This window comes from Cervus canadensis, chromosome 5 (assembly GCF_019320065.1).
Source record: "Cervus canadensis isolate Bull #8, Minnesota chromosome 5, ASM1932006v1, whole genome shotgun sequence".
NCBI classification, from domain to species: domain Eukaryota; kingdom Metazoa; phylum Chordata; class Mammalia; order Artiodactyla; family Cervidae; genus Cervus; species Cervus canadensis.
The window spans coordinates 89497631-89512044 of NC_057390.1; the positions used below are offsets into that span (position 1 = coordinate 89497631).

At 36.2% G+C, this 14414-nt stretch overlaps 1 protein-coding gene across 4 annotated transcripts in view; it reads right to left on the bottom strand.

Moving 5' to 3' along the window:
* Window positions 1–14414, bottom strand: part of LOC122442137 (spermatid perinuclear RNA binding protein) — a 140050-nt gene that overhangs the window by 39767 nt on the left and 85869 nt on the right. For all 4 annotated transcript variants that reach the window (XM_043469499.1, XM_043469497.1, XM_043469496.1 and 1 more), the window contains 6 exons: window positions 13287–13431; window positions 4301–4392; window positions 3669–3764; window positions 2337–2448; window positions 1577–1674; window positions 1272–1383 (listed from right to left, as the gene is read on the bottom strand). In XM_043469499.1, coding sequence (XP_043325434.1) covers window positions 1272–1383; window positions 1577–1674; window positions 2337–2448; window positions 3669–3764; window positions 4301–4392; window positions 13287–13431 — 655 coding nt within the window. The remainder of the gene's footprint in view (window positions 1–1271; window positions 1384–1576; window positions 1675–2336; window positions 2449–3668; window positions 3765–4300; window positions 4393–13286; window positions 13432–14414) is intronic.

The window sequence follows — 14414 nt, forward strand, 5'->3', positions numbered from 1 at the left end:
GAGCACTCTCTGCAAGAAAATGGCTATCATTCTACAAACATTTATTGAGCATTGGTTTGTAATAGCTCTGTGGTGAGCTCGGGAGGATTCCTTACCCCTGAGGAATTTACAGCAGAAGGCAGTGATGCTCACACTTTTCAGCCTCAGGACCACTTTATCCTCTTAAAAAATTATTGAGCACCCAAAGAACTTTGTTTTGTGGGTAGTATCAATCAATAGTTAGCATATTAGAAATTAAAACAAAAATTTTAATCTAGAAAATTCATTAGCATCAGAGTGACGATGCCATCACAAGTCATATGCAGCTTCCAGAAAACTGTAAACTCATGAAAGAGCAGAAATGGTTGAAAAAAAAAAGCTTTAGTATTATTATGAAATAATTTTGATTTGGTAGACTCCCTGAAAAGTGTTTAGACACACTGGAATTGTGTTCTTTGAATAAACAGATTGGGCCATTGCACTATTTTTGTCATAAAAAAAATTAATAGTATCACTTGTGGTAGGTGGGATGCCACAGGTGAAAATAACTGGTGTAAAACATCCCACCTTCTAGTATAATAGGAGACAGAGGGAGGAAAAGAGGGAGGGAGGTTTTTTGTGGCATGATGAGAATAAGAAGATTCACATTTGAGTATCTACTGTTTCCAAGCACTGAGCTGGGCATATACTCTGACAATAGCCAATAAAGTGGGAGTAATACCCACAAGACAAGAGATGAACTAACTGCTCAAGGCCTAAAGCTAGTGAGCAGGGCGCCATGAGGGGAACCAGGTCATACTGACCCTAAAGCCTGTGCTCTTTCTGCTGAAACTCTAATCTGAGTTCACACAGACTAGAACAAATGCAAGACAGTTCTGAATTTTCCAATATATTTTTCTCCTCTATTATGCTTATGTTTTCTCTTTCTTGGTTATATAATACTTCCAAGCATGACAAGATCATCAAACTGATGAGTGACCATGACATCTCCCCCTAGCTTGTGACTTTTCTCTTCACGTCAGACCAAGGGTTCTCAGAGCGCCGTCCCTAAGTCTATGCAGTAATGGAATCTGATCAACAATAGCCAAATGAGTCTGTCACTAGAAAGAACAAATGAAAGCAAGTTGATGTCACTGATGGGACAGAAGAAAATCAGGAAGAAAAGCAATAAACGCTCTTATATATGACTTGGGTTAAAAACTTCAAGTGCTCTAAGCTCTAATAAGAGAAAATTTCACGCCCATCTCCATCACTGCCCACATGCAACCCCAATACAAAATATTTATACTCACCTTCTTTATCAGTAACTGACCAGGAATATTTCTGAAAAGGCTTACTAGATGGAAGGGGGTCCATCTCCAGTACTTTATAAATCTGACCAAAGGCTGATAGTCTGAGTGCATGCTAAAGAAAAAAAGATTCTATTTATTCAAATTTTTCATCCATAAAGCCCTTAGAACATCCAGCTAAAAACACATTCATCAAATGCTATTATTATAATGACAAAAGTCCCCAACAGAAGGCAAGAAAAAAAGTTCTTAAATAAATTACATGATATCCCTTCTAAGCGACCACAGTCATAGGGCCCATCTCATACCTGTGCACTGTGGGTAATATCTTCTTTTTGCTGGATGGTCATATAGCTCAGAGCATCTGTTGGATCTCGCTCACAAGGATCATGAAGACCAGGACCCCCTTTGGCAAAGGCAAAAAAAAAAAACACAAGTACCATTCAGAACTGAACTTAGAATTCAATAAACTAACACAAAATAGAGAGAAAGAAAAGAATGGAGAGGAAAAAGAAAAGAAAAAAAAAAAAAAACCCTAAAAGAACAAGGTTAAAAGTCTGCTGAATTAAATGGAGCAAAATGGACACTTATTTTCAATATGTTAGCATTTAAATGTCCTTATTTTACTGGAAGTCATTTGTATATCTAAGGTCAAAATTGTATCTTAACTCTGAGAATTTAGAAACAGCATGATAAATCACCCCAAATCTTTTAAGGGATTATAATGGAAAAAAAGACAAAATTTAATTTTTCCAAATTAAACACCAGACTGCAAACAGAATGAACGTCATACATTTTAACTTAACCATTTTCAAATTCAGAGTTCTGGGTAAAGCAACTTCATAGCAGACACAGTATCTTATTAGTACCTTTTATGTTAGTACATATAAAACATAAATTACAATTATTAAAAGAGAGTTTTATGACACTTCTAGTTGCTAAAATTCAAAGCAAAACAACTCCTGCACATCATTTTCCTGTGTAGAGGACAAACTTAGCACATAATAGAAAACTAAATTTAAATGAAATTGTTCTGATTCTTCTGCCTCCAGAGTTTGAAACCCTTACCAGGAAGTAGAATTCCAGATGCCAAACACTCCATTACTCGTCTCAAGGCCTCCCCAGCGCCCAAAGGTCTATTACAAGTACCTATAGACTTTTCACATATAAGCTCTAGTGGCTAGAAGATATTAAATTACAAATTAGTACATGCACCAAGTGTTAAAAGGTTTCCAGTTAAATGTGAGCTGACATTTCTATCTACAATGGAGGCCAAAAAGGTTAAAGTCCATTTAACATTTAGGGCCCAATTAACTTTTCCCACTTGATTATCAAGTTTTACCCCAGCCAGAGTACTTAAATCAACCATTTTTGAGAGTACATATTCAGAAGACTTTTTGCTACAAAAACTTTATTTTCAGTTACCCTGAAAGGATTACTAAAGAAACTGCAGTCATCTAACTTAACAAAGATTTAACAAGCCTTCATGTAGGTTAGTAATGGCCAATAAAAAATCAATGTTCAAACCCAACCCACCTATCTCCCATTTTACTAGGACGGACTCAAACCACAATAAGACTTCATTCCAGACATCTTGCCCCAACTAGTACAACTGGAATTAAAAAAGGACCAAATCTCCATGTTTAATAAACTAAAAGGTTCATGATGCCAATATCAAAGTAATAATTGCTAAATTAATCTAAAATAACCCTTTATAGCTTTACTTGTTTTATAATGTTCTTTATTGGATCAAGCATAATAATTTCCAAATTAAGTTTGGCAGCATACATTTTAAACTACGGTTAACTATACTATTCACCTAACTTTTTATCTTTAATTACTAGTATAAACTTATTTTTAAATGTCTATACTCAAAAGAGAAAGGAAAAGAAGGTATGGGAACCTTATACTGGTATACCAGGTAATTTTTACTTTAGATGGAAGTAGCACCGAAAGAGAAATGTGCCAGTCAAGCATGCTTTTCCAGGCAGTAGGTGAATAATAATCAACCATCAGTGGAGAGTAAAAGTGCGGGAAAACACTCACTTTTAACAGCTAAAGAACCTTTTGTCAGAAAAAATATCTGTCTCTATAATATGAATATGATGAAGTAAAAGAGACATTTTCATATATAAGCTCTAGTGGCTAGAAGGTATTAAATTACTTATTAAATTCACGTATTTTACAAATTAATGTAAATTTGTAAATGTAAATATATGTATAATACAAATTAAATTCATAAAAAATAAATCATATAAAAAGCTCTATAATTTTTTTCCCAGAACAAAAATAGACAAATGCACACCTTAGCTAACTCAGAATACAGTAACATATAATTTCTACAGGATTTCCTCTGACTATAGTTTCAGAATTTGCTTTTAATCATATTTAAGTACTTACCCATCCTTTTAATGGTGCCCATGTGGGGACTCTGTTGCACAAATCACGGAGAATGCGGAGGACAATTACACATGACTTTAATCCATTTGCCCTTGCCTAAAACAAACAAAATGATTCCAATATCCCTGTTGAAATCCATTCTTCATTTTAAGGACACTGATCATGGACAGGTTCTTTAAACTGAATACTAATCGGTCAATCATTCATAAGTTGTCAAGCAAACCAAAAAATCAAGTTTTTAAAAGTAGTAAAATTATGGCTTAGAAAGGAAGGGTTTAAAGTAAAGAAAGTATATTATTAGAATTGGCTTTATAGCCTCATGGCAACTCCATTTCCAGGCAACTGTCTTGAGTTTTTAGCTTTTCTCACCCATGTTTGCATTTTATAAGCTATCATTTGAAATTCAGAGTGCTAAGTCCAAAAGGATTATATGACAATTAAACATCATTAACTACAGTAGAAGCTATAGTAGACACTTCACCTAAATTAAATCATTTAGTCCTACAATAACCGTAAGAGGTAGTAGAGTGCACCCCATTTTATATATTACACAGAAACCATTAAGTGGCAGGTGTTCCAAATGAAACCTGCAAAAGGTTACAGTAACAATAAGAGAATAACAAAAAGCCAACCTGAAACCATTTGGCATGTCGAAGAGACGCCAAGGCGTTCAGGCATTTCTGCCTGTCCAATAAGTCCGGAGGATCTTTCATCGCAACCTTTTCTAATGGGAAAATGGGATAAAGAGAGACAGATACAATTTGACCAAGGGATTCCTGTCAAATTACCAAACAATAAAAATAAAAAGAAGAGCAGCATATGAGTGAACTAATAAGACTCCCAGAAGATTTCAGGTTTTGGCTTTGTTGCTTTCTTTTTAAATTATGTGCACTATCATTACTTAGGTAAATCATCAATAGAGCCATTCTGCGCACAAATACAACAGGAGCACAAATGCATTCGCTCAGTCAGTAAACAGATCAATGATCACTGCCACATACAATCTGGGATCTTATTAAGCATGTATGTAACATCACAGGGCACAAAATAGGTACATAGCACTTTTCCTTTGACAGGGTACAAAGAGTGGAAACCTGGGACCAACAGCAATAACAACTTTATAGAAGAAGGGATTTTAATCATTAATCAGTTCTTAAGGAAAATTAGGGTTTAGGTCACCAATTTGTATACTAACAATACACTGAGAATGGCAATTTTATTTTACAACAAAATTAACTCATCCAACAAGATAACCATTAATAGAAACTTTACCCCACTGCTGAGAACTCTTCCAGTGTATCCATGGAGTTCTCTATTTCTTCTCTAAACCAAAATTATTTAAACTAAATAATGAAATATGTTGAAATACATTTCAAGTTTTGCATACCTTTTTTTCCCAAAAAGAAGCAAAGAATACTATTGAAGTACAACTATCTGACTTGCCTTAACATTTCAGAGTTGGATTGGATGGCCAAGAGCAACAAAATTAAGAACTCAAACAGGGGATTAGTGACAAATAGTCATATTTGAGAAGATGTCACAAGATACTAAATCCATGTTTAGATAGCCAAATTTATTTCCTCTTAGCCCCTAAGAAGTGGGTTTTTAAACGTTTGAAGAATCGGTGCATTAAACTTAAATGCATATAACATACAAATGTTTCTTGGAGAAGCCTTTGTCTAACCCAATTAAGTCATATTTACGTTCCTTTTTTAAGAACTCAGAGAGCCCACCAACACTTCCTGGTACAGTCAGTCACAGTCTCAGCAGCATGTCTATGTGGGCTTTCTTTATTGGCTTCAACATGTCAAGGCTGAAGTGCTACACACTTATTTTCTGACCAGGTGAGCTCTACAGCAGATACTTGCATTGTTTCACATTAATATCTGCCAACAAATTCACAATTCAAGGTCTCATTTCATTACCCCTTTTTCCTCATAAAATGGAAAGCCTCAAAAAGAAATGATAATGTGCTTTTATTTATAAACATAAGCAAACACACTACAGGTATTTACTTCATAGGTGACCTAGTTCCTATCTTTGCATAATTCTTTTTAATGACAAACATACAAGTAATTCGTTTTTGTGTCTACATGTCAAAATGTTTAACTGTGGTCAATACAAGCATCTGTGCGAAGCTCACAAACAAGGCAGAACTACTATAAATGAACAGTTAGAATCTCTTAAAAGTTAGACATGACAAAGGTTGACTGACTGCTAAATAAGGTAATCTCAAGAAAAGGAATAGACCATGTTTATTTTTTAGGACTTTTAAGAGTAAAGCAAACTATGTTTCATTCTGTCATTGGATCAAGTAGGAGTATCAGGAAAGGCCAGAGGGCGGGAGGGCGGCAGGGGGCAAGATCATTGGAAGAGGGGAGGGGTCAGAGGAAGTTTGGGTAGAAAAAGACAAGGCAAAAGAACTCCATTTGAACTTTTTCATACTACTGTCCGGTGAACAGAGCTTGTAACTAACATCTGCTCATCACCACACAGACAGTTTTATAGGGGAACAATGGCAAAAGTATTTAGATAAATTCTCTTATTCCCAAAAGTCAAATTATATTCATTAATTCTTATTTTAAAAAACTAGTGACATCAGCTTGCTACAGACAGTCAACATTTGGAGGCAGTAGATTCTACTAAAAAGAGATGAAAGGGACAGGCAATGAACAGAAGACTTGACTGAATTCCCTTTAACATCACCATCAGAATGGCCATGTTTCTTCATGCTCTGATAGTCAAAAAAAGTCAAAAGATCCAAAATGTTTCAATATTCATGAGGTGAGAACAGCAGAGGGGATGTAATAATTCATCTCATTTTACCTTCTTCAAAGTTTCTTATTTTAAAACTATATAAATTTATGTGGCACTGTAGTGCTACTTGTAAGCCTTGCTTGCCTATTTCTTTTACATAATTAATAACATAGTTTTTTAAATTTTCATTCATTAAAAAATGTGGCAATCACAGAATTGCTGCTGGAAAAACACTGTACTTCTCAAAGTAGAACCTCGAATTTAACATTTCTGTATAAACGTTAACATAGGTGTTTCAGTTTTGTGGAGAAACAAAGCTTTTCTAATAAAAAGGCATCTTGGTGTCTTTAAATCAGAAACAATGGAACTATGAACCATTTCATTTTTTTCCTATAGTGACCAGTAAAACAGATTAAAAAAAAAAAGAACAGCATAGGGGATAGTAACAAAAATGCCAAAAGCAAAGAAAAACAGCTTTTAAAAAATTCATCACTCAATAACCTGGCATCAGAGCACAAAGGTACATAAAACATTCTAAACAATGGAAGCACTGAAAGGAAGTCTATTATGCCTAACTTTTTTTGGTTAGGGGTTAGATCTGTGACCAGAAACACACCGGCCTGCAGGAAATGTTGGTCAGTTTCTCTCCATCCCTTACATGCAAGCTAACTCTGTGCCTGTTCACAAAAACACTAGCCTGTAGATGGGGCAGGGAAAAGCCAGAACATGACTGTGTTAAATAGAATTTATGTGTCTGGAACCTGGTTCGTCAAAGGTAAAATAATCAAGCTGGGTTATCATGAAGACCTCCCTGACATTCCAAAGTTGGAATGAAGCTGAGCTACTGAGTGCATATTGACAGAATTTCCAAGGTAGCCTGAAGATATCCAGGCAGTCCTTCTCTCAATTCCTTGAGGCTGTGTGGAGAGCAGACATTATGCTTCAAGTCACTATCCATGAGAAACCTCAGGCTACAATAATATGAACAGGTAAATGTAGCATGAAGGCAAAACAGAGCACTGTTATCCTAGTTTATGATAGAAACATCACTAGATACAACTTTTCCGCAATGCCTCAGTAGGCAGTGGACCACTGGAAAGACAGTGACTATAGGTTTACACAGGACAATGCAGGTCAAGCAGCTGGGGAAGGCAGGAGAATAAAGACTGCAGCATTGTTAGAAATCCTAGTTGTGACCTTTGGACTGGTCTTCCACCTAACAGGAGTCACGCTACTGAACTTCTGACAAACCGCACTGGAAGTTCACATTGGCAACTAAAGGGCGCTTGGGCAACTTTTTTGTGACACCCTGAGAATCTCCCCTAATACTGAGCACTGCAGTTTATCTTAGCCTAAGTTATCACAAGTGCCTTTGTAGTTTCCCTATCCACTTGGTTTCAAAGTATGGTAAATACAGTAAGCAGCTGGATTTATCACCCTCATAGCAAATATACTTCTGGTTTAAAATCACAAGCGTCAAAAGCAGCTTAGACCATGTGACGCTCAGGAAAACTAAGTCAGCTAAGATTCTCCTATGATCATCCTAGATAGTAACTGGACTTGAAAGTCAGAAGAGATGGGTGAAACATCAGACTTTCTTCATTTATAAAACAGGACAACTATCTACCTCATGGCTGTTGAGAGTTAAGTCATATATGAGAAAGTGCTTTATAACATAGTAAGTTATAAAATACCTTAGCAAAGCAAAATCTTCAATATATATTACTTGAATTCTGAGATGCCCATTGTTAATGCTTCTTATACACCAAACAGTTCTATTTGATCAGATAATATGCTAGCTACAAGAATTAACCTAACAGGTTTTGTTTTAATTGCCTACTAAGTATTAGGTACCACTCAAGGTGCTAGGGATAAAGGACACTGGTAGGGAAAAAGACATCTATCTCAATGAATCATAAACTTTATATTAATAGTAAGTCAGCTCATTACTAGAACTGCAGCAAATATAGTATACTGATTCCAATACTACACATCAATGGGTATTTAACAGTTTAACTCTGTTTATGTTTACTACTTCAAACGTATTATTACACATTATTCTCATTGTAAAGTCAAGCACTTTGAGTAGATAAGTTTGTGCTGTGACTTTTTGTTTACTAAACTAAGTAACTACCACTGTTTACTAATCACCGTTTGTGCTGGGTATTGTACGGGTCATATTATTATATAAATTCTCTCAAACAACTTTCTAAAGTATTCATTACCCACATTTTGAAGTGAAGAAATATGTCCAAGGCACACAGTAATAGTTAATGGAGTTAAAGGTCAAACACTTGGCTGCCACCAAGGTCTATGTTCTTTTCCCGATGCCTCCTTTAGCAGGAAGCATGTAGTAATGCATGTATGTGTGCATATTAGGCCGCTTCAGTCTGTCTGATCCGTTGGGACCCCATGGACTGTATCCTGCCAAAGTCCTCTGTCCATGGGATTCTCCAGGCAAGAATACTGAAGTAGGTTGCCATGCCCTCCTCCAGAGGATCTTCCCGACACAGGGATCGAACCCATGTCTCTTATTATGTCTCCTGCATTGGCAGGAGGATTCTTCACCATTAGCGCCACCTGGGAAGCCCCATATAGTTATGGGGAATGGTTATGCTACAGGGCCCTCAAGTAAAGAGTTAGAATATAGAAAGAAGGCTGACAGCATAAGAGGACTCTTACCTGTGAAACAGTAAACAATACCAAAGAAATTCACTATAGTCTGGCCACTGAAAATCTAAACAGCAATGTGAAACGAGTAATTAGCTAGCCACTTCTGCAGAGACAACACTGAGAAGAAAAGTGTGTGCTCTCACCAGATTCAGTCCTCCAGTTCTGCCTGCTCTCAGCCATTTCCACCTTTTTTTGATTTTACCCAAATATGTCACAAGGGAAGAGAAACACATGAGGTATATACTGTGAACAGCCTGTTTGTTCTATGGGAGAAGAGAAGTTGAGATTCTGCAGGAAAATCTCTCCCCAAAAAGTATTTACAATGCAAACTTTTTTAAACGTTGAGAAAGAAAATGAGTGCATATTTTTTTTTAAAGAGATTTCCCTCAAACTTAGAAATTCCTGGAACGTAAATGAATCTGTACTTTCACCCCATGCAGCTGAAAAGAACTGCGTCAAGGCAAGAGTAGTAACCTGGTATGATGAAAGAAATCCTATAGAACTGTACAGCCCAGTTTACACTGGATCCTCAAAGTTACCCAAGAATAACACAAAACTGCTAGCACAGATCTAAAAACTTCGACAAAGTCCAAATTAGACAAAACGAGCAAATTATGAGAGATAACAGGTGAGTTGGCAGGGCTGTGAGGTTAAGGAAAACAGCAAAGCAAATCTTGCTGCCATTCAAAAGGAGAGGAAGTAACATGTGTAAAGTATTAGATTCAATTTGATTCTTTCATCTTATCTGATCCCACGCAATTATGTTAACATCAGCTGATGAGATTGAGCTTATAAAGAGGTCTTGGAATCCTTTAATAACCCGAACACCTTGAACAGACTGTGACTCTCCTCAGTTCAGTTCAGTAGCTCAGTCGTGTCCAACTCTGCGACCCCATGAATCGCAGCACGCCAGGCCTCCCTGTCGGTCACCAACTCCCACAGTTTACTCAAACTCATGTCCAACGAGTCGGTGACGCCATCCAGTCATCTCATCCTCTGTCATCCCCTTCTCCTCCTGCCCCCAATCCTTCCCAGCATCAGGGTCTTTTCCAATGACTCAACTCTTCACATGAGGTGGCCAAAGTATTGGAGTTTCAGCTTCAGCATCAGTCCTTCCAATGAACACCCAGGACTGATGTCCTTCAGGATGGACTGGTTGGATCTCCTTGCAGTCCAAAGGACTCTCAAGAGTCTTCTCCAACACCATAGTTCAAAAGCATCAATTCTTTGGCACTCAGTTTTCTTCAGAGTCCAACTCTCATATCCATACATAACCACTGGAAAAACCATAGCCTTGACTAGACAGACCTTTGTTGGCAAAGTAATGTCTCTGCTTCTTAATATGCTATCTAGGTTGGTCATAACTTTCCTTCCAAGGAGTAAGCGTCTTTTAATTTCATGACTGCAATCACCATCTGTAGTGATTTTGGAGCCCAGAAAAATAAAGTCTGACACTGTTTCCACTGTTTCCCCATCTATTTCCCATGAAGTGATTGGACCAGATGCCATGATCTTAGTTTTCTGAATGTTGAGCTTTAAGCCAACTTTTTCACTCTCCTCTTTCACTTTCATCAAGAGGCTTTTTAGTCCTTCTTCACTTTCTGCCATAAAGGTGGTGTCATCTGCATATCTGAGGTTATTGATATTTCTCCCGGCAATCTTGATTCCAGCTTGTGCTTCTTCCAGACCAGCGTTTCTCATGATGTACTCTGCATAGAAGTTAAGTAAGCAGGGTGACAATATATAGCCTTGACGTACTCCTTTTCCTATTGGGAACCAGTCTGTTGTTCCATGTCCAGTTCTAACTGTTGCTTCCTGACCTGCATACAGGTTTCTCAAGAGGCAGGTCAGGTGGTCTGGTACTCCCATCTCCTTCAGAATTTTCCAGTTTATTGTGATCCACACAGTCAAAGGCTTTGGCATAGTCAATAAAGCAGAAATAGATGTTTTTCTGGAACTCTCTTGCTTTTTCGATGATCCAGCAGATATTGGCAATTTGATCTCTGGTTCCTCTGCCTTTTGTAAAACCAGCTGGAACATCTGGAAGTTCTCGGTTCACAAGTTGCTGAAGCCTGGCTTGGAGAATTTTGAGCATTACTTTATTACCGTGTGAGATGAGTGCAATTGTGCGGTAGTTTGAGCATTCTTTGGCATTGCCTTTCTTAGGGATTAGAATGAAAACGGACCTTTTCCAGTCCTGTGGCCACTGCTGAGTTTTCCAAATTTGCTGTCATATTGAGTACAGCACTTTCACAGCATCATCTTTCAGGATCTGAAATAGCTCAACTGGAGCTATTCCATCACCTCCACTAGCTTTGTTCGTAGTGATGCTTTCTAAGGCCCACTTGACTTCACATTCCAGAATGTCTGACTCTAGATGACTCTCCTACTCTACTGCAAATTCCATTCTGCAATAACTAGTCTTCTAGTAAGGGTATAATGTACTAAGATCTGTTTTCAGGTCCTCTGAACCTAGTTATAAAGGTAACAGACTAAGCTTAGAGTTATCACTGAAACCTTAAAATCCCATGTAAGTGCACAAAACCATGGAGGGAAAGAAGCCTGTTGTTCTCAATACTTTCAAAGTAACTGGAGAGATGTCTCCAGCTGCAAACAAACATTATTTAGTCTCTGGCAATTTCAAATCTAGACAAATCTAGCCTCTGGCAACTTCAGTCATCTTCTCATCTCTCTATATGCAAAGAATTTTTAATAATATCTATAACTATACTTAGAAAAGGTTAGTTTTACACTAGAGGGTCAAGTAGAACACAGCTTACCAGAATTAACAGAATTATCTTGATACTTCAGAAATCATTTTATAGTTCTACAGTTAATGATGAACTGTAAAACTGTTAAAGAAATTAAGCCATTTAAGATTGGTTCTTCAGAGGTGTTAGAGATACTATATACAGCCCCAAAGAAAAAGTACAGGGATAAACCCAATGACAGAGTGGATGTACTTTAATTTTAAACTATGATTCATAAATGTACCTAATTTATATCTGTTGGGTATGATATAGCTGATTTTAGTACCCCAAAGATTTCTTTAAAAAGGAAGTCTATCACTTTTACTTTAAGAAATCCTATGAGTCATGTCTGCAAAACTTGAAATTCTAACATCTCTGGTAAAATGTGTCTTTTTCTTCTTTTATCATCAACTTGAAATAAATTAAGAAACTGACCAATACTTCTTGCTGCACTGGTATTTCAGGTAGGGGAGTAAGCAATGGAACTTGCTGAATATCTAGTGATGAAAAACAGCAACAGGGAGTCCTCGTTGACCCAGTTAGGCCACAATGCCTCTAAATTGTCATGAGAGAGAGAGGCCAGTTGGTCAAAGGTCTAACACAGGAGAAATAGCACATGGCAAGTTTCTAGACACAGGACTAAGAGGCAGAAACAAGCTGATGCGAAAGGATAAAAATATCAAAAAAAGAAATCCAGCTCCAACACTACTTCTTAAAACGGAATAGATTTCTCACTCCACTTTTATTCGATGGCATTGCTATGCAGAAATTCTTTTTAACTTCAGAAAAAAGTCAGATTAAAATGAAATTCCCACATATATAAAATCCTAAATGTTAACAGGATCACACACCTCCTAGAAAAAAATTTTTACTAAAGATTATTTAAAAAAAAAAAGAAAAAGCTCCCAAATTTATCTCTCTTGCATTACAAAACACTTAGGCAATTAGATAAAGCATAACTCTTAAAAAATTATGGAGTTACTACAAGTAAATTTGAAAACAGTAGTGTTTTGAACCACACTTAACCCTAAAATCAGACCTAATAACTAAGCTACCCAGAATAGGTTAGCTGATACCAATAGCAATGCAAAACCAGACAAAGGAAAACAGAACACCGAAACAGTATAAAAATTAAAGTGGATTTAAAACCAACATAAGCATAGGTTTCTTTGAATTAACATATTTTACGTTTTGAATATAAATATTTTTGCAAAATACAGAGGTTATGTAGGAATAAATCTGCTTAAAATACTATGAGTGGCATAAAACAAAAGACAGATTACTTCTTAAATCCGTTGAACATAATTAGTATGCAGCATTTAAGAGAGGTCTTATGTGAACAAAACAAATATATATTTGTATATACACATCTATGTCTCTCTATATATACATATACATACATATATATATATATATATATATATATACACATGTGTACCTCCATCCTTCTTCTCCAATTCGTCTCTAATTAGAGGGGAAGTAAGTATCACCTTCAAAGTTAGCGTGGGTTCTTTTGTATTCCGAATTATAATAGATGCCTCATCTACACATTGTTCCACTTGATATTTCTCTTCTGTGAGTTTCTGAAAGTCACCAAGATTTCAAAAACAGCCAATTAATTAAAATTTCAAAAAATGAATGACTCCCCCTTAGTCTTAGTTTTCAAAAGTTATTAACAGTTAGTTTTTACTGTTCTGAAAGAGGAACTAATCTTTAACTAGTTCTTTAGGGTGGAAGTAACATTTCTCTCTCCCAACTTACTGGCGAATCCCTTCTCCATCCCTCAAAAAGCAACCACAAGGTCAATCATCTATTCAATTATTAAAGAATATTTAAAACCATTCTAATATTTGAAAGTGAAAGTTACCAAAAGTATCATGATACAACAAAAGGTATATTATTGTTCTTGAAATTATTACAAAGGACTTATACAGCATAATAAGTTGCTGGGAATGCTCTCTAAACCAACACCTTTTTTTTTTTTTTAAAAGAAGAAAAATCTTTATTTTTGATAGGACAACCTAAACAGGAATTCCTACTTGCTAGTAAAGATTTATAAATATAAGATTACATAATCTTGATTATGTAGATTTTTAAAGAAAATCAAGTAAGAATGAATGAAAAAGGATCTTTGCACAATCACTCATCAGTAAAAAGGTTAATATAAACAAGTAACTAACTTCCCTTCTCTAACAAGAGGTGTCAGAGATCATTCCAGTGAGACCTTCTCTGGGACAAGTCATCTGACATCCACATGGAAATGTTCACTGCTTCTTTTAACAAACAATTATACAAAAAATTATCACCAACTAGGATTGCTTTTAAGTATACATTTAATGTATAATGATACATTAAATATATAGTTTAGTAAGTTACACAGGGCCTTTCCTGGTGGTAAAATTTAATGTGTTACCTAATATAAATAGTTGAACAGAAACACTACTGGGTCTCTCTACTCAACAACTGTGCATTAAAGGAACTCAAAGTCATTTATATAAGAATAGCATTTTACCATTAAACATCCCCAAAAAGATAGAAAACTGAAAATTCATTACCCTAATTTTGA